Below are 26604 nucleotides of genomic sequence, written 5' to 3'. Positions count from 1 at the left end.
TAGAGCGGGCCCTTTTATAAGCATGAGATGTTCATTTAACATTTGGCACTTCTGAAGGGGGATAAAAAGTTGTTAGTACATTTTGCCAGTATTCTACAAATGTTGGTTGACCTTTGTAATAATTGAGTCTTGCGGATCTTATTCTACTGTAAAGAGTCCAGGTCTCTTCTAGACGTTTGTGTGACCTATTTTTAGGTGAAACTAATAACTCCTTTCCCCACTGCCTATCCACCCAGATACCCTGTTGGATGACTCCTCCCAATTAAGAAAGTGTTTTTTACGACACACACAAATGTAAAATAAAATAAAATATTGTGAATACAAATGATACGCTAATTCATAGTTTTCTTTGACAACTTCTGTATTAAGACTGGAGTTCACAATTTCACATCTATATTTTCTATTTGGTTAAGCATCACATGTCCCTGTCAAATGCATCATTATTCAGGGTCCAGTTCCCACTGAGATCATTAGGAATTATGCCATTGACTTGTATGGGAACAGGATTTAGGTCTGAACAAATGCATAACCTCTGTTATTATTAGGCTATATTAGTTCCCTGAAGTCCTGACAAAGGACCCAATTCAGCAAAGCCCTTAAGCACTGACTTCAATGGGAGTTAAGCATATACTTAAGGGCTTTACTGAATTGGGGCCAAAAATGCTTGTCCTGATTAAGTAGAGTAACTGATACACTAAGGCTAAGTGGCTTGCCATTTGCTAAATGGAATTGTCAAAAGGTGGGCACGTAAGGGAATGCCTCACTAGCTGGTATTACTATTGCTGCTAAATAGATGCATGGTACATTGTCTGAATCTGCACAGCCTATGGATGACCCTCCTTGGGACAACTCCGTGATGTCATCTTAGGCCCTGATCCTACAATGTGCAACTAGGGTGACCACCCATCCCGAATTGGGTTGGACGGTCCTGAAATGCAGAGTTCAAGTCCCAGTCCTGGGCTGAATGACTCTGGGACAGCATTTGTCCTGGATTCCCTGTGGTGCTGCTCTGTGCTTGCCCGAGGCTCAGGGGCGGCACCAGCCTCTTGCCGGTGGGGTGGGGTGGGGGAGCTGAGGTTGGCCTTAGCCCCCCACCCCCTTGCCATGAGACTCCATCTCCTAGTCCTTCTCCCCCTGCCCCCTGGCCAGGCCAGAAGCAGACAGTAGTGAGAGCCGCCCAGGGAGTCCGGGCTGCTGTGGAGAGCCCTGGACCTTCCACCTGCCATGGGTGATGTGCTTCGGGGGTGGAGACATGGGACTGGGGCTGCTCTTGGGGCCCCTTGGCCCCCTGCCCAGGGCAGGTGGAGAGTCCGGAACTCCTACAGCAGCACAGGCTCCCTGGGCGGCTCTTAACCCAGTCCGGCTTCCGGCCTGGCCAGGGGGTGCAGCCTTGGGGGGAGGGGAAGGGGAAGGGCGGCATCTCCTGCGTGTGTCCTGCTTTTGCCTTTTGAAAAGGTGGTCACCCTATGTGCAACCCGTGATCTGACTGCTGTGCCTGTAGAGAACTCCACTGGGACTCCATGTGGATGCAGCAGTTCGTCTGCATGTTGCAGGATTGAGGTCTTGGATTATAAATTTTTGGGGGCAGAAACCATATCTTCTTTTCCTGTTTGTACAACACCTAGCACAGCAGGACCCTAATCAGGATCAGGGCCTGTGTGCACTTTCAAAATGAATTAATCCCCTCTTTCCTGTAGCCTGTCCTTGTCTTATAAATGTGTTTGGGTTTAGTGGTATACAAAGAGATCAAAGAGAACCAGTCAGACGGGATCTCAGGAGATTATTTCTTTTCTTTTAATAAAACAAGAATATTCTTGAGATCAAACATGTCTGCAATCAATTGTTGAGAAGGTGGCCAGACCTCCCTTTGCTTGAGGGCATGTATGGCTGATCAGTGTAGAGTTTCAACTCTATGAAGTCATTCTCTGGGATAGTGAGGATAGTGTTGTTGGACAGGAGATTTTTGCCTGCTCTGTGCCAAATTCTGCCCTTAAAAAGTCCCATTTAACCCCTATTGAACTCAAAAGGGGCTGCATATAAGTAATGGAGGGCAGGATTTGGCTCTAGAAAATGAGGGAAATGGTAACTTGACCATATGAAATGGAATTCCCCCCCCTAGAGATCCTGTCACCCTTTTGGTATGGACAGATATTTTCTAGCTTTCAAGAGACACTGGCCCCAATTTGGAAAAGCACTAGAGCGCTTGCTTCGGTGCTTTCCCAAGTAAGGATGCTTTCCAGAGTCGGGTCTAGTTTGAACTTGAAATCTAGTCAGTTCGGGGGGAGGGAGGGAGAATGTTATGTTGCTTCAGATATTACTGTGTTTGCACAGTGCCTGGCACAGTAGGGTCCTGTTCTCAGCTGGTCCCTAGTCAATACTACAATAAAAACATCAGCGCCGGGGTCAACTTGCAAATCGTTGTAGCTTTGCAGTCTTGTTTCCCTAATTTAAAAATAAAATCTGTCCCCTTCCCCCACCCTCTCTTCTGCACCAGGTGATGTAGTGAGAGACCCACACAAACAAAATTCACTGCCTAAACCAAGGAAACAATGAAACTGTCTATACACATTGGGGTTGTCACATGCACAAAGTAAACATAGTGGTAAAAAGAGAACGTTTCCTTCCCACCGTCTTTCTATTATTTCAGTTATGGGTGTTGATTGTAAATGATAGTAGGCAAAACAGTTTAAACAGAAACTTAATTTTTGAGCTGACATCCCTGTAGCTCATCATTTTTTCTGGTCTAATGTGCTAAAAAGTTTTTTTCCTCCTTCTCTGATAAATTGTATTTAAATGTGTTTGTGCTTCTGAAGTAGAAGTAGTAAGTGTGTGTGAAATATAAATAAGAGGTTTCAGAGTAGCAGCCGTGTTAGTCTGTATCCGCAAAAAGAAGAACAGGAGTACTTGTGGCACCAAGAGGAAGATTGGTTAATTGAATGGAGTCGGCCAGTGTTTAAGATAGCAAGCATACAAGCAGAATGACAAAATAACCTCAGAGCAAATCATTACAATTGCACTGTTCTGCAATTTCAAATCTTAAATGAAGGCAGAATAAAATTGGGTTGCTTTAGCCTGCTCTGTCTCCATAAGTAATGGAACCAGTCCGCTCAGCGGGATGGAAGTTTTGTTTCAAGATCCTTCACAACTGTCTTAGTATTTCTCTTAACTCTCTAATCATTTGCCTGGCAGACTGAGATTAGGAAGAGACAGTGAAGCTTTGCCATTAGTACACAACTGTTTCATGGCTTTAATGTACCGAAGATATAAATAGTGCGCTCTCTCTCTCAACAATAGGACATGACTGCAACAGGTGTTGTCCTGTGCTAGTATTTTGCATGATATGAGTACCCAAATACATCTTGAGATTTGTATTGGTTTCCATGTCCTGTGTGTGTTCTTCTTTTGTTGTTAAATGTCAACTGACATTTATAAACTAAGATACTTGTTAATGTGGTAGAAATCAGCATTTTGTACACCCTGCTTCTGTGTACAATATATCTATGTGCAGTGCTCTGAATTTATGAGCAGAAAAAATAAGGAGACTCTAACACTGGGTATTGGTAATAATGGGACATAGAATCTCTTGAATGTGGTTGAGTCTGGTTTGAATCTAGCACAGGCCCAGTGACAGAATTGTCCCAATACTAGCTATAGTTGCTGGGAGGGCTAGGGCCAGATTGTGATACCTTATTGTCCGGCTATACAGAAAGGAGGACAGGAGATCTTTGTTATAAGTTTAAGCAGGCTACAACTTCATTATCAGATGTCTGGGACTACCCGGCAGATAAGTGTACAGTGCAGGTAACCCCTGGGGGTTTCTGCCAGCTCCCCTTCTTTTTCCAGGTCATCCACTCCCCCACTTTGCAGTGAGGATTCAGGCTACCTGGCGTTCTTAGCAAAGAGGCCAAGTGGTTTAAACAGGGAGAATAAATGCCTCACCCCCTGGAGGAGGCTTCCTTAGACCAGGCCAACGTAGGGCAACTTGCACTGCCATTGCTGGTGCTCTTGGGTACTTTGAATAGAGGCCATTTGTTTCTAGTGATGTTAACCTGACACCTTTCGTGAGCACAGAGTGTTTCCTTTCTCTCACTCTCATTCACACAAAATTAAAAATAATGTGCAAATAAACAGGGGAAAGACTAACCTTGCAGTTACTGTTAAGCATCACTCTTTCATGTAACTCATTTTTCTCTCCTTCAGATGCGAGAGTTGTGTGGAGCTGCTGTTCGTCCGGGGGGCCGGAAACTGTCAGGAGTGTAATACCCCACTGCGGAAGAACAACTTCAGAGTGCAGCTTTTTGAAGACCCTGCCATTGACAAGGAGGTGGAAATTCGCAAGAAAGTATTGAAAGTGTGAGTATCATAGTTCAGAAAACTAAATTCAAATGGACTTACGTTATTTCCATCTTCAAAAAAGGAGTTATTTTTGCCAATGGGAGTATGTGTGGGGATCTAAAGATTCAGATGTCTTAATTTTGTTTCGCTTTGAAGGTTTTAAGTGTCTAATTTTTATTTTAAAAAAGGAATTGATTTGCTCTGCAAGCCATGTAGCTGGTTGACCTCGTTAGGAACGGAGGCTCACATGACCTTGAGGGGTCTTTGCTTTCCTAACTAGATCCACTGTATGTAATGTGGGGGGTGTTGTGCTTGCCTCCTTGAAAAGGGTTGACCTTCCAAATTGAATTGGCTCTAGAGCACGAGGATAATAGTTGCTTTGTCCTTCTGAGGTGAATCAGTGAGTGGATCAAGGAACAAGAGCCTTGTTGTTGTTGCATCTGGACCTATCTTTTGAACCATGGAGTTTGAAGATGTGAGGGTCCCACAAATGAAGACTGGGGCCGGACCCTGTAAGGTGGGAGGGTTCCAGAGCTCCAGCTCTACTCTGAGCCCGGAAGTCTGCACAGGAATGAAACGCCCCCCTGACCCTCTCAAGCTCGAGTTGGCTAGCATTGGCCAGCCATGGGTTTTTCTTGTCTGTGTAGACATATCCTTAAAGTCTTCTGTGCTTGACATACAAGTGTTGGTAAGGAATCTGTCTGTCAAAAAACATTTCCTGAATCTTTTTTGTTGTATTATTACAGACATACTTGCTGACAGGTATTTTGAAATAAAATTACCAAAATAATTGAAAACGGCATGATTATATTGTTACTTTATTAAATCGTGCGCAGAATTTTTAGGTTTTTTGGTGCAGAATTCCCTCAGGAGTAAAATTGTTGTTCTCTCACCTGTACTGTTGAAAACTGTTTTTGTCAGAAATAAAGGATTGTGTGAAAGGGTTATTGACGCTGAAGAGATGAATCCCACAACATTTTGTTTGTTGCATCAGTAACTTTGGTCTGTCCCTCATTTTGAGTCATTGTTGTGTCCCACATGTGAGCTTTGAGAGGTGTGGGTGCCTGGACTCAAATACGGTGGGACTTATTGGCTGTACCAGAGATGGACGCAAAGCCAAACTGTATACTCTTCAGCCATTTCCCCAAGGAGTTGAGGTGGTTATTTTCTAACTGAGAGTACTCCTAGTAAGTCTGCCCTTTTTTTAGTAGTTTGTAGAGCTGATTTGAAATTGGTACACTCTAGCCTATGCCTCCACTCCTTTGCAGCCCCAGAAATGTGGTAAAGACTCAGGTGTAGCACTGGTTTAGACAGTGGTGGCCTCTTCACTTGAGGATGGGCAGTCCTAGTTCACTTTAAAGGAGCCATATTGTAGTCTGATAATAATAATCCTTGGCCATATATACCATGTATGAAACGAGCACAATGTTGAATTAAACTGCCATCTCGATGCATTATGCAAACACTAGTTTCTCGTCTCTCTCAGATACAATAAAAGAGAAGATGACTTTCCCAGTCTAACGGAATATAATGATTTCCTGGAAGAAGTAGAAGAAATTGGTAAGTCTTAATGCTTGCATTTTTGATGTGCTGTGCTCAGGAGACCACAGGCTTTTATCTTCTGACTGCCTAAGAGAATATCAAAGCTGCATTTCTTTAATAGGATTTATCATGGTATCTGATGTTTATCTAATTACTTTCGCTGTACATTTTTAATCATATTTGTCCAATTGGGGGACATATTTAAGTAATAAACATTTTATCTGCAAGAGAAAAACACTGATGCATAGAGGAAGTGGTGTTTTATTGCTGGAAAGGAAAGGCACACAGGGCATTGGTGGTGCTGCAATAGAAAAGATTAAACAAAGAAGAAAAATTCAAATTCTTATTATATGCCTCTGTTAGCTTTATTTACCATGACAGCAGCCATATGGTGTCTTTCATCATTTTGCTTCTGTGAGTACAGTAGTTGGAAGCTGCTTTGAAGCAGATGACCTTACATACCACAGTGGCAGCATTTTATGTTGCTACGCGGGAGAGGAAGGTTTAGGAGCAGACGCTGAACTCTTTCTCCTTGGATTTGCTGAAGCAGAGACTTGCCCTTTGAGGGAAGAATTTGTTTGTATTGGAGTTCATTTTCCGCTTTTTTAGAGTTACTCAGGATTTATGGCAGGGTGATGGAGTCTGCATAGACAAAACTAGAAGTGTTCAAAGGAGTCGCTCTTAAATTGTTTGTTTTTTGGAGGAGGACTGAAGGGGCTGGGTGCTTTCAGGGAAGGCAATAATTGAGGTTTAAAAGAAAAAACGTTGAAGGTGATCTTGCTCCCTTTTAACTCTTCAGCAAAGGAGAGTAAGCATTCCTTTGAACTTTGTTGGTGTTAGCTTCAGAGAGTTGCATTCCCCACCTTTGCAGCTATAAGTAGCATGTTGTGTTATTGTTGGCATCAGAAGGTTGAAGTTGGAGAGCTAAAGTATTTGGCTGGGAAACTTCAGATATAGCCAAGCAGGCCAAAGCTTTTGGGACAGGTAGGTGTTTGGGTGTGTGTGTCTGGAGGAGGTTCTAGCAACTTGGACAGCTTGTTGAAATGATGCTGGGAGAATCTATTTTGTGCTCGTGAAACGGAAAAGAATATTTTGTAGCATTTGCCATAGGCTTCCATCTCATTATTACTATTACCAGGGCTTGAAACATCCATTCACCTCAGGTGAATGCAAAGCTTGGCTGAGTGGGTGGGAGTATGTGCACCATCAAGTCTTCTCCAGAGTTTAAGATTGTATTTATATTTCTAGCTCTCACGGTTGATGTTAAATTGCCAAATATGAACCAAGTGCAAATCGGTACCATGCTACAGGCGCTGCATGGCGGACTGGCCCCTGTATAACACATGACCATTACTGTTGATACGGCGCGCAGATTAGGAAGCTGGTGTAGGTGGAAGCAGAAATTGACCTTCCGTTGAGGTTTGAATAGATTTTATATGGTAGAGGTCAAAAGTGAGTTGAAGTTCAGTTTCACCTTACTCTGGATGCCTGATAAATTAAAAGTAAATGAATAAAAGCCATAAGCCCTAAAATAAAAATGTGGTTTATAGAACAAAATATATAAAACATGCAGCAGTGTCTATCTCCGCAGCCCCTGGGACATTTTGTTGCTGTTTCCCCAGTGATTGTTTCTTTGGAGTTCAACTTGAGCACATGTCATTTACAGTGTGTTCTCTCATTAGATGTGATCTATAACCTTATTTGAAAGATTCAGTTCCCCTTCACAAGAAGCCTATTCTGCTTAGTCAATTTTCCTTTATTTTTTTTGAACAGAAAGAGCAGGGAGAACACTGGTGATATAGCAACAAACATAAACATTATGGTACGAACCTGCCAGTATTTACATTTTCACACACACACACACACACACACACACACACACACACACACACACACACACACACACACACACACACACACACACGCTTTTTGAAGTGGTTTAGAATTGACCATTAAAAAATGCTAATTGCCCAGAAAAATCAGTTTGACAATTTTTAGAATATTGTAAACACTTGTCATTAACACCATGAAAAAATGATTGGGGTTAGTTCTCCTTTGGGTCAGCTGGGCACAACACTCATTGAAATCAATGGGACGTACATGTGCCTCACAAGAGCAGGAATAAGCCTTACAAGTACAACAATGTGAGTCAGACCCTTTTTATATGCTCCCTACTCTTTTCCCTTCCATATTGCTTCTTAAACTATTTTTTTAAACTTAGTTTTGAGCTCTTTGAGCCAGGGTCTGTCTTTTTAGGATGTGCGTATACAGTACTTAACACAGTTTGGTCCTGATCCTTGAGTAGGGCCTCTAGGCATTACTGCCATACACATAGTTAATAATAATTACTGCTTTTTAAAGCATGCAGTATAGTTAAGTGGGGAAAAAGTGACTACTATTCATGTGCCCTATGGGTAAGAACTTATCTTCCTACTTTTCAAAGCCTTTTTTATTGTAACCATTTTGTAGTGACTTGTGTTCATGCTAAAATTACTATCTAGTGAATGCTTACTGGATGTAAAGAACTAATGCGTGTGAGTTTTTACCTGTTTTCCCTGTGGTTCACATCAACTTCATTAACAAAGGAAACGACACAGTGCAGAGGCATGCAGCTCTCTCAAAATGTAAAAGACGACAAAGATATGGAGAGTTTCTGCACCTGCCCAAGCCAAAATGTCCCTTATTTGACCTGATGGGGATGAGTAATTGGAAATAATTGTAACTGTGCAAGCACTTTTTTTTTAAAAAAAATTCTTTTTACAGTAAAAAGAGAACTGAGCTGGAACATCTATCATTCATAATTTCTAATTTAGGTTTTTCCAGCTGGAGTATTGATTTTTCCACCCTAGCCCTGAAAGAGGGTATGGGCAGAAGAGGTTGGGACATTTTGCTATCTTCAGTTGATGCTGAAAGCAGTGTTTTTGGGGGAGGTGATGGAGCGTTGGCAATCAGCTTTGTTCTGAAGCTCTGTGCCTTCAGCATTCATCTCTCTGCCACGCCTAGTCTCTAAGTGGCAATGAGCATTATGATGACTGCTCAGAAATGATGGGGTAGGAAAAGTGGTGTTTGTGCTACACCAGTACTTACCAGTAAGTTTTTAACTTAATTATAGATGTCTTACACCAGTAATAATGTTTTCACCCCTCGGCTCACAGAGAGTGGAGAAATCTACATAAGCACTAAGTCCATGTGTATAATATCTCACAGGATAACGATTTACAGTTTTGTTTTTTAATATCTATTGGCTAATTAATGGACCTGAGAATTAGGAAAGTGCTAACCTGTAGAGAAATATTCATTGACCTTTTTATTTTATTGGTAAGGCAGCACAATAAATCAATTTTTACCTCATTAGGAACTAGGAAAGAAAATCTTGACTACTTCCCAGCTGATAACATAAACTTCATTATAAAGTACATTGACTGCCTGTTGTCAGATTGTTTTGTGACATCCATACACTTTGGTTGCTTTGTAAAGTCATGTGATTCTAGTTCTGTAGTTGCTTATTTTAATCCATTTGGGTTAAATCTTTTTCCTGATTCTACAGTCATGGGTGGCCCCAGTGCAGGAGAATCCATGCATTTCCCTTGTGGATAAGGGCTGGGCACATGGATTGGGGCTCTTGCAGGTAGTCCATGTACCTAGTTGGCTGTTTCGGTCTACTTCAGCAAGAACTCCTTATGCCCCAGAATGGGAGGGGTTGGGGTTGGGCCATTGAATCATGGCTGCAACATATGTCCTCCAGCCATTCTCCCTCACAGGAGAATCTTGCTTGAATATTTCTCAATGGCAAGAACTCTTTCTAGCAATCATAGCTATCTGCGTTAAAAGAAACACTAATTAGCAAGAGAAGGCTCAAAGTTGGTAATGTCTTCAATAGAACATGTGAGAGATTTTAATGATGCTGATTTAAACACCAGTGATGGATTTATTTACCATAAACAATGCTGCTTTCCCAGACCAGTGATTGTTCCACATGGCTTTAAGGTTGGTCTCAAAGGTTAATTTTAAATTCCATAATAAACTAGCAGATTGTTTTTCCTTTTGTTATGAGATTAATTAGTAGCATTTTAAAAAATAGAGATTATCTCACTCTGTCAGGGCTGGATTTCAGGAAATCTGTGGAGTTTTGCCTAAATAGAATTAAACGTTTCAGAAAATACAATAGGCTTCTTGTTGTATTTCAACAGCTGTCTAAAGGCAGGTCAACTTCTAAACCAACCAATGTGAGATGAATGAGGAAGTAAATAATTCTCATATACAAATCGGCTTCTGTGTCTTTAGTTTTAAGATTGTCAGGCCCATTATATGAGCTTATATTATGCTTCAGAATAGAAAGTAATAAGACTGGCTTCCCTTTGAAATCTTTGCAGAATAGCCATCTGCTTTGCTAGTCATATTCATATTCATATATATATAATATATATTTTTACTGATTTTTTTTTTTTTTTTTTTTTTAGCTAGGAGTAATGTAGGATTCCTGGTTTTAACTCTTTGCTTGTTGGTTTGAAACGTTTTTTTTTTTTTTTTTAATGTTGCTATTAAAATTTAAAAAATTGCCCCCGCCTCTCGAAACCCATAACAGGCCAAATTCTACAGACCATATCTGAGTAACACTCCTTACTGAGGTCAATTTAAATTCTATGGAATTTGGCTCAACCATCAATATGGTGACACCATATTTTTAAATGCTCGTGGTTGAAGTATTGTTTATTCTATGGCTTATGTTCACCAGTCCTCAAATATCAGCTGTTATTCATAGACCAAGAATAATTCTATTAAACGCCCTTAACAAAAAGGAGCATGCCAGCCTGCTAAGCTAAGTTGTAATTGAATAGCGATTTTTTTTTTTTTAACTGTTTGGTTAGGAAGTCGTGCTTTTAGAAGATTTAGCCATTCGATTGTGTATGCTATTAAGCCTAGTTTTGGCTAGATAATGACCAGCAAAGAAGGCTCTACATCCAAGAGTTTAGCTTGCATACTTGCCAATGTAGTTTTTATAATCTAGGTTAGACCAAATCTAACTCTTTTTAATGTTTTAAACCTTGATGTTTTAGACATTTTGGGGGAGTTAAGGGAAGGTGCTGGGAGGTGCAGTGATGAAGCAAGGAAGTGAATCTGTTTGCTGCCTGTGGCCTGCTTACGTTCCTACTGAGAATTGTGATTTGGCCCTCAGTTGAAACCTGCTCCCCCCTGCAACCTGCCTTCCCCATTGCCAGTTCCTGACTGCTTCCTCAGGCTAGGCACTGGAAAAAGAGTAGTGATTGAACAGTGAGGTGGCAAAATTACTCAAGGTAGTTAAGTCCAAAGCAGACTTCAGAGAGTTACAAAGGGATCTCACAAAACTGGGTGACTGGCACGGGTGGTGGGTATCATAGGCTGGGGGAGGCTGTGTCTCCCCAAACAGCCAGGAGTGGCCCTGCCCATGCTCCGCCTCCAGTTCCCTTCCTGCTTCTCGCTCTGCGAATTGGCTCTTCCCATGTGCTGTGGCCCCAGCTTGGGCTGGCATTGGGGTCACGCCTCCCTCCCTCCCGGCACTAGCCTGGGGCGGGGGCCGGCAGCTGCAGTGGGGGGTGGATGTGCTGAAGGGGCCGGGCCTTAAGCAGAAAGTCAGGGCTGGGGGCTAGCCTTCCCAAGCCAGTGATTCACACACTGCTGATGGTGACTCGGCAACAAAATGGCTGATGAAATTCAGTGTTGATAAATGCAAAGTAAGGCACATTGGAAAACATAACCCCAACTGTACATACAAAATGATGGGGTCTAAATTAGCTGTTACCACTCAAGAAAAAGATCTTGGAGTCATCGTGGATAGTTCTCTGAAAACATCTGCTTAATGTGCAGCAGCAGTGAAAAAAGCTAACAGAAGGTTAGGAACCATTAGGAAAGGGATAGATAATCAGACAGAAAATATCATCATCATGCCATTATATAAATCCATGGTACACCCACATCTGGAATACTGCTTGCAGATCTGGTTGCCCCATCTCAAAACAATCTATTAGAATTGGAAAACGTACAGAGAGGGCAACAAAATTATTAGGAATATGGAACACCTTCCATATGAGGAGAGATTAAAAAGACTGGGACTTTTCAGCTTGGAGAAGAGACGACTAAGTGGGGATATGATAGAGGTCTATAAAATCTTGACTGGTGTGGAGAAAGTAAATAAGGAAGTGTTATTTACTCCTTCTCATAACACAAGACCGAGGGGTCATCCAATGAAATTTAATAGGTAGCAGGTTTAAAAGAAACAAAAGAGGAAGTATTTCTTCACACAACGCACAGTCTATAAGAGTGTTCAAAAAAGATAAGTTCATGGAGGATAGGTCCATCAGTGGCTATTAGCCAGGATGGTCAGGGATGCAACCTCATGCTCTGAGTGTTCTAGTATCTGTTTTCCAGAAGCTGGGAGTGGACGACAGGATGGATCATTCAATTGCCTGTTCTGTTAATTCCCTCTGAAGCACCTGGCATTGGCCACTGTTGGAAGACAGGATACTGGGCTAAATGGATCATTGGTCTGACCCAGTATGGTTGTTTTTATGCTCCTATGGTATGAGGAGGGTGCAGAGGAACTTGCATAGAGCCGAGAGAGGTCCTATGCAGGGAGCTGCTGCTTACAACTGGGGGGAAGATAGCTTGTGAGGTAGCTATTCTGACACTTTGGTTTGGGTTTGGGTGAGGAAGCAGAAGAAAGAAGCTGATGTTCTATTCAGTGGGGGCAGAAGGAGAGAGGAGTGATTGGTGTCTAGCCTACTTAGTTACAGGGGCTCTAAGGGCCGATTGTGGATTTGGAATGGCTTCAGAAGATAAAGTAAGTGTGTGTGTGTGTGTGTGTGTGTGTGTGTGTATGAGAGAGAGAGAGAGATTTATTCTGCCTTCCCCACCCTCGTGGTCCCACGGTGAATGTTTTTGAACCATGCAGATATGAAGTTTGTCAGCATGCATCAGGACCTGTTCAGCCTATTATGGTTCAGTTTGAAAAAAACTCTCCAAACAACCACGTTTGTAAAACCGAGTTTAGAAAATCATCCAGCAGTGAGGTTATAGAGGAATACCCCTGCTGCTCAGGTAACCAAAGGCATTTGGCTTCTCATCTTCTACCTCCACATGCACCTGAAGTGTACCTGGGTATCCTGCCAGGGCAGTGTACCTCTGTCATGTGCTTTTTCTTTCTTGTGTAATCATAGGTTTAGAGAGCTGTTGTGTTGGATTTAAATTGTAGGAAGTGCCGGCGCTCACATGCAGCTACTTTCATTGCAGGGCTCTGATCAGAAATGTGGTTGTACGCCAGCATTTTCACATGACAATTCTTTTCAGCCACTGTGCCCAAATGTCTAACAGCTTGTCAGTTGGAAGCTACAGGTTGGAAAGCTGGAGGTCAAAACAAGATTAAAATAACCAGTTTTCTTGAGGAAACGTTGCTACAATAAATGTTGCGTTGCTAAAATAGTACAGTTATTCCCTGCGCTTTTTTTTCCCCCCAAGTCTAAGATTTCAGAGCAATATAATGTTGAAAAATGCTGTTTCTCTTGGGAGAGAGCAGTGTAAAAAATGAAAATCCATGTTGAGCAACCTCCCTCAAAACACAAGGGCCCAGCTTTCAAAGCTAGAGAGCATTCACTATTATTTACTTGTATTACAACAACATCTAGTGGCCCCAGCTGAGGTCAAGGGTCCATTGTGCTAGGTGCTATAGGTGCTCATAATAAGGGATAGTCTCTGCCCTAAAAACTTAAAATCTAAATAGAGCAAGGAGATGAAGTGTGGGAGAAAAGAAGTATTATTTTTCCCATTTTTACAGCTGAGGAAAGAGACACATAGGTCTGGTCCACACTAACCCCCCACTTCGAACTAAGGCATGCAAATTCAGTTACGTTAATAACGTAGCTGAATTCGAAACATCTTAGTTCGAACTTACCGCGGGTCCAGACGCGGCAGGCAGGCTCCCCCGTCGATGCCGCGTACTCCTCTCGCCGAGCTGGAGTACCGGCGTCGACGGCAAGCACTTCCGGGATCGATTTATCGCTTCTAGACAAGACGTGATAAATCGATCCCAGAAGATCGATTGCTTACTGCCGGACTCGGAGGTAAGTATAGACCTACCCAAAGAGGCGTTAAATGATTTACCCAATGTCACATAGGGAGTGTGTGGCAGAGCTGGGAATTAAACTCAGATTTCTGAGTACCAATTAAGGGCCTAAGCCACAAGACCATCCTGCCTCCGAAATAACTCTGAAGTCAGTCTGGGGTTGTGGGATTCATCAATTCTGAAAGTCAGGTTAAAATAAATTGAAAATCTTTTCGATCATTATTTCCTTGTAAGAAAGGGATACAAAGCATTTGTTCATTTGTTTTTTGGCTATAATCTACCACACCACTTTATATTCATCACATTCAGCCCAATTGCTCCAGTTGAAGGGATTACAAATTTCCGTCACCCAGGGATAAATATTGAGCTCTCTGGGTGGGAACCTAGGCCCATGATTCCCGTTGATGTGTCAGGGTGAAAACTAGATATAGTACGTTAGCTATCCCTAAATGTTTTAGGCAGCTACAAAAGTTTGTCATGCTTTAATGATGCTATACTAATGATTTTTTTTTTTTTTAAACCCAGACCAATGGAATTAGCCATGCTTCCTGAAAATGAATGCTAACTCACTGGTTACAAGAGTGTGCTGTATTTTTCCAAAGTTACTTTTGTTTGAAATATGAGTGGCGTCATGCCCCCACCACCATTCTTGTGCCACTATCATTGGTTCCAGCTCCTTGTCACTTCATTCCAGACTAAAAGCTACTCAGCAGCAACCTATATCTCTGTCATTGTGTGTCTCCTTTTTTGTTCTGCCAGTGATACCTGCTTTGTCCTTTTGTTCCCTTCTGCCACTCCCACCACTTCTTTGCTGCCCTTTTATGCATGGAATGCCCTTGCCTGATCTGTGGGCGGAGACCGCTCCCTTGCCTACTTCAGAACTCTCCCAGAGGCTCACTTCTGCCATTGTACCTATGCAAAGTGTGAGTGAAGAAAGGATGTAAATTAAATGGACAAACATAAGCTAATGGAACCAGCGAGATGTTTCCTGCCTATTAGATTAAAAAATTAGAAATAGTCTATCAGCTACACTTGTGTCCTGTTGAATTACTGAGCACTTCCATGCATAGAGGGCAGCAGTGACCATGAGATGGTCGAGTTCAGGATCCTGACAGAAGGAAAAAAGGAGAGCAGCAGAATACGGACCCTGAACTTCAGAAAAGCAGACTTTGACTCCTTCAGGGAACTAATGGGCAAGATCTCCTGGGAGGCTAATATGAGGGGGAAAGGAGTCCAGGAGAGCTGGCTGTATTTTAAAAAAGCCAAATTGAGGGCGCAGGAACAAACCATCCCGATGTGCAGAAAGAACAGCAAATATGGCAAGCGACCAGCTTGGCTAAACAGAGACAACTTTGGTGAGCTTAAACACAAAAAGGAAGCTTACAAGAAGTGGAAACTTGGACAGATGACTAGGGCGGAGTATAAAAATATTGCTTGAGCATGCAGGGGTGTAATCAGGAAGGCCAAAGCACAATTGGAGTTGCAGCTAGCAAAGGATGTGAAGGGTAGCAAGAAGGTGGTCAGGGAAAGTGTGGGACCCTTACTGAATGGGGGAGGCAACCTAGTGACAGATGATGTGAAAAAAGCTGAAGTACTCAATGCTTTTTTTGCCTTGTCTTCACAGACAAGGTCAGCTCCCAGACTGCTGCACTGGATAGCACAGTATGGGGAGGAAGTGAGCAGCCCTCAGTGGTGAAAGAACAGGTTAAAGACTACATAGAAAAGCTGGACATACACAAGTCCATGGGGCTGGATGCAGTGCATCCGAGGGTGCTGAGGGAGTTGGCTGATGTGATTGCAGAGCCATTGGTCTTTATCTTTGAAAACTCGTGGCGATCAGGGGAGGTCCCGGAGGATTGGAAAAAGGCTAATATAGTGCCCATCTTTAAAAAAGGGAAGAAGGCGAATCCGGGGAGCTACAGATGGGTCAGCCTCACCTTAGTCCCTGGAAAAATCATGGAGCAGGTCCTCAAGGAATTCATTTTGAAGCACTTGGAGAGGAAGGTGATCAGGAATAGTCAACATGGATTCACCAAGGGCAAGTGACAAAGCCCTGGCTGGGATGATTTAGTTGGGGATTGGTCCTGCTTTGAGCAGGGCGTTGGACTAGATGACCTCCTGAGGTCCCTTCCAACCTCGATATTCTGTGGTTCTATGAAGTCATGCCTGATCAACCTGATTGCCTTCTACGATGAGATAACTGGCTCTGTGGATATGGGGAAAGCAGTGGACGTGATTATACCTTAACTTTAGCAAAGCTTTTGATGCTGTCTCCCACAGTTTCTTGCCAGCAAGGTAAAGTAGTATGGATGGGATGAATGGACTATAAGGTGAATAGAAAGCTGGTTGGATCGTCGGGCTCAACGGGAAGTGATCAATGGCTCAATGTCTAGTTGGCAGCCGGTATCAAGCGAAGTGCCCCAGGGGTCGGTCCTGGGGCCAGTTTTGTTCAACATCTTCATTAATGATCTGGATCAGGAATAGGCAACCTATGGCACGCGTGCCGAAGGTGGCACGCGAGCTGATTTTCAGTGGCACTCACACTGTCCGGGTCCTGGCCACTGGTCTGGGGGCTCTGCATTTTAATTTAATTTTAAATGAAGCCTCTTAAACATTTTAAAAACCTTATTTACTTTACATACAACAATAGTTTAGTTATATATTAGACTTATAGAAAGAGACCTTCTAAAAACATTAAAATATATTACCGGCACGCGAAACCTTAATTTAGAGTGAATAAATGAAGACTCGGCACACCATTTATATAATATAAGGCACCACTACTGGGGTATCTGAGCATCTCACCATCTTGAATACATTGTTTCCTCCCAACAGCACCACAAGGTAGAACAGTGCTATTATCCCCATTTTACAGATGGGGGGGGGAAAAACTGAGGCATAAAGATGAAGTGACTTGTCCAAGGTCACACAAGAAGTCTGTGGCAGAGCAGGTATTGAACCCATAACTCCTGACTCCCAGGCTAGCACTTTAGCCACTGGAACATCCTTCCTCTCCTCACAATTCAGATTGTGTGTGCTCTTTGTGGCCGGGACTGTGTCCTTTCTAGTTTGCGAGGAGTTTATCAGTGACAGAGCGAGCTTCCCTGCTCTGTCATGTCAATGTACCTGATCCGTGTTCTGGAGGGGCCACATAAAGAGTGTGACTGGACTGTACAGTGTCCAGGTTGATTCGCGCTGAGTGGGTTGCCATCTATGCTAGTTTTAGGGGTATGGTGATCTCTCTGGTGTCCACTCTGAGCTGGACTGAGGCCACCAAATGATCTTCATGTGATAATGACTTTGAGTCAGAATTGACTTGACCCCAATTTGAACCAGTGACCTAGTGGTGAAGCCTCTGTATCTAATTACTAATTCCCTGCACACCTAGTTCTTTCAATCTGCCTGCTACAGAAGCTGCTCTATTCCTGGAGGCATCTTTAGTTCAGATATACATGATTGGGAATGTTCAGCGAAACAAAGGGGGGCTGGCTGCATAGCCTTCATCTTGTTGCATAATTTAAATGAGGAAAATCCTCCTAATATTTGTTGTGTACAAAGAAGGTTTAACACAACACATAGCATTGAGTAATAGGTTAACTTGTTTTCTTTTTATGGATCTCTGCATAAATGTGGAGATTTTCAGCAAGGGCAAATGTAACTGTGCGTCCTTGCGCTTCGGAATTCTTAAAGAATATAGAAATCTAGATTTCCACCGTATAGTAAAGCAATAAAGTCCTATCAAACTCCTTGTGCCAAGATGACCCATAGGAAATGGAAGGGCCTCATTTGTAATGAGGGGTGTGTGTGTATTCTACTTAGTCTAGTTCAGTGGCCCCCAAACTTGCTCCCCATTCCTCCTGTCTGCAATCCCCTGGCCCCCCTGGAGCCAGGGCCAGGAACGGGGCTGCAGCTGGGGAAGGGGGGGGGGGGCGGGATGTGGACAAGGGTAAGGGGGCTGGGTTGGGGGGCAGGGATGGAGCCATGGCCAGGGGCCAAGGTGGAGAGCAGGAGCAGAGCCACAGTCAGTCTCGGTGGGGGCTGGCAGCCCGGGCCCCTGGCCAGGTCCAGAGCTGCGCCAAGGCTGGGGATGGAGTTATGCACAGGTCTGGGAGCCAGGGTTGTGGCTGGGGGTGGGGAGGGGCTGGGTGGCACTCCCTACCAGCCCCCAGTTGGGGCTGGCCCAGCCTGCCATCACACCTTGAATGCTCCTCAGTGTTCCTGGGGTGGTGGTTGCCCCACAATTTGGGGACCTCTGGTTTAGGTTCTTCTTAGCCATAAACTACTTGTTATAAAGGCCAGTTTTTGTGTATCTTGGCTATTGATGCTGTTCAAGGGATTACGCTGCCAGTATCCCATGAAGGAAGCAAAAGATCAGGTTCTAATTTCAGTTATGTAGGTATAAATTTGCAAGAACTCCAAGTAAATTTAAGTTGCTATGGAGTTGACAGTGATGTAACAAAGATCAGGATCTGGCCTTCGTGTGTCCAAGTGACTTTATGACATTCAGTTAGGTATATGCTGCTAATGTGGTAGGGACAAGGAGCATTAAATAAAGGTAATACTTATTGTGTGTGTGTGTGTGTGTGTGTGTGTGTGTGTGTGTGTGTGTGTGTGTGTGTGTGTGTGTGTACACACCAGGTTAATACTATGATTTCATGCATCTTTTTTTAAATACCAATACAGTGTTTAACTTGACGAACAATGTGGATTTGGAGAACACCAAAAAGAAAATGGATATGTACCAGAAGGATAACAAAGAAGTCATTCAGAAAAACAAGATAAAACTGGTTAGTTTGCTGTTTTTAAAAAAGTTTCTTATTCAGTATTTGAGGAATTAAGTATTTTAAAGAGGAATAGTTGTAAAATGCTGTCTTAAAGGAGAAAAGAAAAAAGAAGAAACTCCGAGACGCATACTGACACACTCCACAGTAAGAAAAATGTGATATGCAAGTATTCTCTATCATCATGTTGACAGCTGAATTTTATGTGCTTGTTGTTTTGACGAGGGTTTAGAGAGAGAGGGACTGACATAGCTAGGTAGTAAATGCAGGCTCTTCTAAACATATGTATGCTGGCAGTGTATTTGGACAATATCCAGAAGAGACTGGGTTCATTCCTACTCCAGAACAATAATTTCTTTCTCATCCAAAGGAAGAAAAAAAATCCAGACACAGACATTATGAAGCTCCCAAGAGAGAGTTGGAGAATGGGAAAACAAAGGCCTGGCTTATGCAAAATTTAAAACGAGTGATAGTGAAACAAACTTTTATACTTTAACAAGACAAAAGCCTTTTTAAGTGCTAATGATGATACAGCTTCTTAGAGGGTTATAAAATACGTGTTCTGTATGCAGGCTACGCATACTTTCCTGTAGGTTTTTTTATTAAAATATGATTCAGACAAAGTTCTGCTCTCCTTTAAAAGTAGTCTGGCAAGGATTTTTTTTATTTATTTCAAAAAAAAGAAGTTTATCTATAATGTTTTAAGTATCAGAGGGGTAGCCGTGTTAGTCTGGATCTATAAAAAGCGACAGAGTCCTGTGGCACCTTATAGACTAACAGAAGTATTGGAGCGTAAGCTTTCGTGGGTGAATACCCACTTCGTCAGACGCATGTGGGTATTCACCCATGAAAGCTTATGCTCCAATACTTCTGTTAGTCTATAAGGTGCCACAGGACTCTTTGTCAATGTTTTAAGTGTTTCTTCCAGCATTAAAAATATACATCATTTTGAGAAGAAAATGTTTCAATTCAGGCAACTATAGTAACAGAAATGACACAATAAGGCCTGATCCTGCATTCCTTTTGCACTCAACACTCATGTTAGGAGTTTGGAGTCTGAAAATAATAAATTTAAACCATTCCTTCTGAGAACCAAAGAGTTTCCCTTGTTTGTGAAGGAAGGTGTTGGACTGGAGTAGTACCAACAAATAGAGAGTTGAAGTGGGTTTTAGTCCACAAAAGCTTATGCCCAAATAAACTTGTTAGTCTCTAAAGTGCCACAAGGACTCCTTGTTGTTTTAACAAATAGAGAGCTCCTCCATATATCCATGTATGTGTATAAAGCAGTGAGGGCAAAGGTGATGCATTGTATTTCCTTTTCCGAAATCAAAGATCATTCAGGTTATGTATAACTTGTAGGAACATAGCAATTGCCATATCAGATCAGACAAGAGGTCCATGTAGTCTGATATCCTGTCTGACTGTCCCAATATCAGATGCATCAGAGGAGACCGGTAAATAGCGGGGTCCCCTGAGGATCTGTACTGGGACCAGTGCTCTTCAACATATTCATAAATGATTTGGAAAAAAGGGTAAACAGTGGGGTGGCAAAGTTTGCAAATGATACAAAATTACTCAAGATAGTTAAGTCCAAAGTTGACTGAAAGACTTAAAAGGGAATTCATAAAACTGAGTGACTGGGCAAGAAAATGGCAGATGAAATTCAATGTAAATAAATGCAAAGTAGTGTACATTGGAAAACATAACCCCAACTATACATACAAAGCAAAGGGGTTTAAATTAGCTATTACAACTCAAGAAAGAGATCTTGGAGTCATTGTGAATAGTTGTCTGACAACAGCTGCTCAATGTGCAGCGGCGGGCAAACATCTAACAATGTTAGGGAACGTTAGGAAAGGGATAGCTATGAAGACAGAAGGAAGAAATGCTAGGGGTGCTACCAGATCTCCTGGCTTGAAGTGGATTCCATTATATACAGGATTTACAGTTTGGTTCAATGGCTCTCAGCACCCCCACTATAAAAATTGTTTCAGCACCTCTGTCAGAACCCGTGGCATTCTAATGCCACTGTATAAATCCATGTATGCCCACATGTTGAATACCGCATGCAGTTCTGGTCACCCCATCTCAAAAAAGATGTATTGAAATTAAAAAAAAAAAAAAAGTACAGAGAAGGGCAGCAAAAATGATTAGAGGTATGGAAAAGCTTCCATATGGGGAGAGATTAAAAAGACTGGGACAGTTCATCTTAGAAAAGAGACAAATGAGAGGACATATGATAGAGATCTATAAAATCATGAATGGTGTGGAGAAAGTGAATAAGGAAGTTTTATTTCCCCCTTCACATAACACATGAACCAGGAGTCACCCAATGAAATTGGTAGGCAGCAGTTTTAAAACAAACAAAAGGGAAGAACATCACACAATGCACAGTCAACCTGTGGAACTCATTGCCAGGGGATGTTGTGAAGCTCAAAAACATAACTGGGTTCAGAAAAGAATTAGATAAGTTCTAAGATAAGAAGATAAGATAAGGATAGGTCCTGAATGGCTATTAGCTAAGATGATCAGAGGTGTAACTCCATGATCTAGGTATCCCCAAACCTCTCACTGCTAGAAGCTGGGACTGGACGATGGGATGAATCATTTGATAAATTGCCCTGTTCTGTTACTCCCTCTGAATCATCTGGCACCGGCCACTGTTGGAAGACAGGATAGTGGGCTAAATGGACCATTGGTCTGACTCAGTATGGCCATTCTTATGTTCTAGGAAGATGCATGAAACAATATAGGGGATTACTATGGCATAACCTGCCCATGGGGGGGGGGGTCATTCTTCCTAAGCCCCATCAGTTTGTGATTGGCTTATTTCTGAAGCATACCTGTTTATATCCCTGTCTGATGTAACTGTGGTTATTCTCATTATGGATATGACTCCTAATAAACTCTTGGCCTCAATGATCTCTTGTGGCAATATATTCTACTGGTTAATTATCCACTGTATTTTTTTTTTAAATAAGTGATCAGTTTAAATGTGTTGCCTTTCAGTTTAGTTGAATCTCCCCTTGCTCTTGTATTGTCAGAGAGGGTGAATAGGAGCACCAAATTCACTTTCCCTATCCTGTACCCTCTTATTTTGTTTCCTTTGTAAACTAGAGAGTTGCAGGCTTTTCATAGGAAGTTTTTGCCTTTACCTATGTCTCTAATCATTTTCATTGCCTGTCTCTAGATCCCTGCCAAAGACATTCGGATAACAGCAGTGGCTCCAGGCACCAGCGCTCCATGCGTGTGCCTGGGGCAGCAAGCCGCGGGGGGCACCCTGCAGGTCCCTGCAAGGGCAGCAGGGAAGCTGCCTTCGGTGGCTTGCCTGCAGGAGGTCCGCCGGTCCCGTGGATTCGGTGGCAATTCGGTGGTGGGTACACTGAAGCCGCGGGACCGGTGAACCTGCCTTTAGCATGCCGCTGAAGGCAGCCTGCCTGCCATGCATGGGGCGGCAAAAAAGCTAGAGCCGCCCCTGTAGGATAACACCCTTTACTTGGGGGAAGGGTGCCATGGCAGCACTTATCTGCCAAATGTAGAATCTTTTCCAATAATAAATTTTGAATATTCCTGTTTCAGACTCGGGAGCAAGAGGAGCTGGAGGAAGCTTTAGAGGTGGAACGACAGGAAAATGAGCAAAGGCGACTGTTCATACAGAAAGAGGAACAAATGCAACAGATTATAAAAAGGAAGAATAAACAGGCACTTCTGGATGAACTGGTGGGTATCAAAACAGAACTACAGATTTTGAGCTTTAAATTCAGTTCTTGTGGCTTCAGACGTGGACTTGTACTACTTATGCTGTTGATACAAAATATCAGTGTTGTACATTTCATATTTATTTTAATTTCTTTCATCTTACAAACATTTGAGAACAGATCTGGTAAGACACTAACAGGAATGATGCAGGGAGTAATCGTGCAAAATGCAGGAGATTAGACTGAGTAAGAATGTGTTTTTGTTATGTTTTTGGCTGCTTCTCTCTGTAATTCTTCCCCTCCAAGCCTGTTTTAAAGTCTGTGTTCTCTATTGTACTTCATTGTGACCATTAGAGGTGCTGGGATTTCAGAAAAGCTATCCCAGTGAGTCTATCCAGCCCATCCATTAAATTAGCAACTGACTGCTCCCCATCCCTACTTCTGTAAGAAATTACTGTAAAGGATCAGAATATCTGCTTGGTGCACTGAAAATATTAGCAAACAATAGGAGGCATATTGACAACTGTTAGTGAGAAAAGAGGTCTTATTTTATTATTAAGTTAGGTATAGTATGTTCTTGGAAATCTATAGTGGTCAGCTATTTTTAAAAACTTTTGGAAAGTGACCTACTTTCTGGGATTGCTTCTAGATTTCGTCTACTCCACCGTTCTTTGTGCACCCAAAAATTCAATGGTGATTTAGGGGCACAGGACAACCTACGCACTGCATGTGTGGTCTAATCTGGATTTACAGCTCAACATACTGTTACTCATGCACTGTATGAGAGAGTCTTAAAATTGTGTGTGTGTGCGTGTGCGCATGCACATTTATAAATAAAAATATGGGCAGAGAAAAACCAGAAAAGCATGGAAATCGATATTAAAAAGTATTGTTATGCCAGTAGGGTGTTTTAAGGATGCCGTGTCAGCCTTGATTCTGAATTTTTTCGCTTTGCTTTGGTTCTCACATTAAAGTTACATTTAATCCAGTTCTCTTGCATTTTATTTCTGGTTCTTTTTGAAGATGTGACTTACTTTCTTCCCTTCCTGAGAATGCAGAGTTCTTCTTTGACCCAATGGGAGATCCACTAAAATGCAGAGATATTGGTGTTATGTGATTTAGGAGTTTGTTTTACGGTTTTAGGGACTGTGCTGAGGAACTGCCTTGCCCCGGGGCCAAGGTTCGTGGCAGCCTTTTATTGGATTCTTTGAAAGGAGCTGGTGTTTCATTTTCCTTAGACATCAGCATAGATGTGCAGAAAGGCCCCTTGTTTTACTCCAGTGGATGTATCCCGACAGAAAGGGAAATCCCCCAACAATCTGAGACTTTATATCCAGCAGAGTCTTATAACTTTTAAGGTAATAATGCTCGTGATCTGCTTAGTTAGGCATAGTCTGACTAGCAGGCCAATTAATAACTCCACTGTACACGCAGTATATTTCCTTAATGGCTTGGAAAAAGGTTTTGAATTGGTTTCTGACTTTAAAAAGTGTGTTCAATCCTGCTTTAAAATACACTTTTAATTTAGTAGGGGCCAACATTGTTTTCTTACACAGCAGTTGGTTTTACTGGAAATACAGTTCGCCAGATGGCTTGCGAAAAGAGCAGTTATAAATAATCTTTATAACATGACCAAAATAGGTAATTTAACTCTGATTGCACATGCGTTGCTATTAAAACATATCTAAATATTTTTAAAACAGAAAGGTAATGTTAAAAGTAGAGAGAGAACGTTTGAAAACTTTAGTGAAATTTGGCTCAAAACTTAGTTTTGTAAAATCATGCTTTTATAAAACCATCAGAAATAAGTTTCTTCAATAACTCCTAAAATTTCTGAGAACAGTTATTTTTAAATATCCCCCTGAAGTACCTGAAGTCTAAATATTGCTGTGTTGCAAATCTGAAAGTGAAACTAACTATAAACTGAATCGAAACAAATGTCATTTTTTTTCATTGAGAGAAATGAAAAAGATAAACACGACATAAACAAAGTAAGTGAAAATTGTCAAAATGGGTTTAAAAATGGAGCATTAGAACCATCGGTAAAGATATGCATTTTAGCAACATATGGAGTGAAATCCTGGCTCCACTGATCAAACGCAAAACTCCCATTAATTCCAAAGAGGCCAGGATTTCACCCATGAATTTTAAATTTGTCTCTCAATGCACTCTCTGTTTAGGAATTGTTGCACAGAGAATAGTTGAGTGTATACTTCTTTCACTGCTTTCTCCAAACTGCTTTAACATTGATTTAACAATACGAAAAAACGTAGGGCAAATATTTGTCAGATGCATACACGTGATCTCAGCTCCAATATTCTGCTGTCCAGTCATGTACTGAATTCATAGTCACTGAGAGAGCTGTGCACACAGATAGCAGAATTAAGAGGTCTCATGCAGCAACAAGAGGAAATTTTGCCCTTAATGTTCAAGTTTTAAAGCAAGTTTGAAGACTAGTTCACAACTTCTTACACTTTTATTATTTGGATTACAGTAGCAGAGGCTTCAGTCACTGTGCTAGATGCTATACTAATATAATAAGAGAGTGTTTGTTTTTCTCCAAAGAGCTTACGGTTTAAGTAGACCAGACAGGCACAAGGGGAAACAGAGACCCAGACCGGTAATGTGACTTGTCCAAGGTCACACAGCAGGGCTGTCGCCAAGCCAGGAATAGAACCCAGGTCTCCTGAATCACAGTCCATTGTCCTAGCCGCAACACTGTGCTACCTCCCAATATAGGATTAGATAGATTTTATACTGGCAGTGTTTCAAATGACGGCTCCATGGCTGCCACTTTTCACTAAAATACCAGTTGTAATTTAAATCTTTATTCTCTTCATGGGTCATGCTGAGCAATGCTTCTTCCTGTCCAAACTTTCAGATCCTGGGTCTGAGCAAAATGTGTAAACTTGTCTTTAAGTACAATATTAACACGTGGTGTGATTGTATACTAATAGTGCTAGAGATGTTATTAATTCCCCGGTGCATGGCGGTTGAAATTCTCAGCCCTGCTCCCAGCCCTTTTATGCAGGGGGTGTGCCAGAGGCTGCGTGGGACTGGGAGTGCGTGTCCAGGCAAGGATGAAGCACATTGTGCTGTGGAAATTCTGGGCAGTGATGCTGCCTGAAGGCAGGTAGGGACAGGCTTCTGTGACATAGCCCCTCATGGCTGTCTTAATTATGCTGTGGGGGGTGTATCTCCTGCTCCCAGAATCAGGAAGATGCCAAGGTAACTTAAAGCCATCTTAGTCCCCCCACATCCTTTCCCTCCGAGCTGTGAGTTCTGATCCTGCAGACACTTATGCACATAATTAACAATCCTGGTGCAAATGGTTGCACTGATTTCAATGCATTTTTCACATACGGAAAGTTACATGTATACACAGATGTTTACAGGATCTGGTCTATGATATCGATCTCTTTACTGCTCTGTAGTGATAGTTAACTAGAAAGGCTGTGCACTTATTACATAGAACAAACAGTGAATCAAGAGCACTGTGGTTTTGCTGGTGCAATGCTGATTTTTCAGAACTGTGTATCTCTATGCTAATGTAGAAACTGCTGAGAAGTTAGCATAGAAATTGGCTGCCTTTTGTGTCGCATGAGAAAATACAATAAACATGTGACAAGTGAGGTGGAGGACAAAAAGCCTAAGGAGACTTCCCTCCTCTCCTCCCCCTAACTATATAGCGCACATTAAATCTGAAATTAAAAAAATATTGCATTCAATAGGGTCTTCTCAACTATTGCTGATAATAACAGCACTTGTAGTGCACACTTGGACTGTGAGTGTGTTGGATGACATGGAGGTGCTCAGAGATTCAGGTGCTAACATAGCAAATTTGGGTGGTCCAAATTCTCTTTTCAGTTGCATGGAGATTGAAAGGGGAGAAGTCCCTATGCTGAAGAGAGTAAGGGTATTGAACCTGTGCCCGGACATTTGCAGGACTGTGCTGTCCCTCACTGTCATTTGTATTATGACCCCTCACCCCAGATCAGGTCCCATTGTGAGATACAATCTCAGCCCTGAAACCCACAGTCTATTTCAGAGGTTCCCAAAGTGGGCGATACTGCCCCCTGGGGGGCGCTGGAACGATCCAGGGGGGCAGTAGTAACCTCGGGTGCAATTGGGGGGCGTTGAATAAAAATAAGGG

General features: G+C 42.3%; 1 protein-coding gene across 2 annotated transcripts in view; it reads left to right on the top strand.

Moving 5' to 3' along the window:
• MNAT1 (MNAT1 component of CDK activating kinase) overlaps positions 1-26604 on the top strand; it is a 191461-nt gene that overhangs the window by 48684 nt on the left and 116173 nt on the right. For both annotated transcript variants that reach the window (XM_065593796.1, XM_065593797.1), the window contains 4 exons: positions 4201-4353; positions 5822-5895; positions 18656-18759; positions 22333-22473. In XM_065593796.1, the coding sequence (XP_065449868.1) occupies positions 4201-4353; positions 5822-5895; positions 18656-18759; positions 22333-22473 (472 nt within the window). The remainder of the gene's footprint in view (positions 1-4200; positions 4354-5821; positions 5896-18655; positions 18760-22332; positions 22474-26604) is intronic.

This window comes from Chrysemys picta, chromosome 4, assembly GCF_011386835.1.
Source record: "Chrysemys picta bellii isolate R12L10 chromosome 4, ASM1138683v2, whole genome shotgun sequence".
Classification (NCBI taxonomy): Eukaryota; Metazoa; Chordata; order Testudines; family Emydidae; genus Chrysemys; species Chrysemys picta.
Note: the sequence above shows the minus strand (reverse complement) of the source record. Positions and strands in the feature narration are given on the sequence as shown.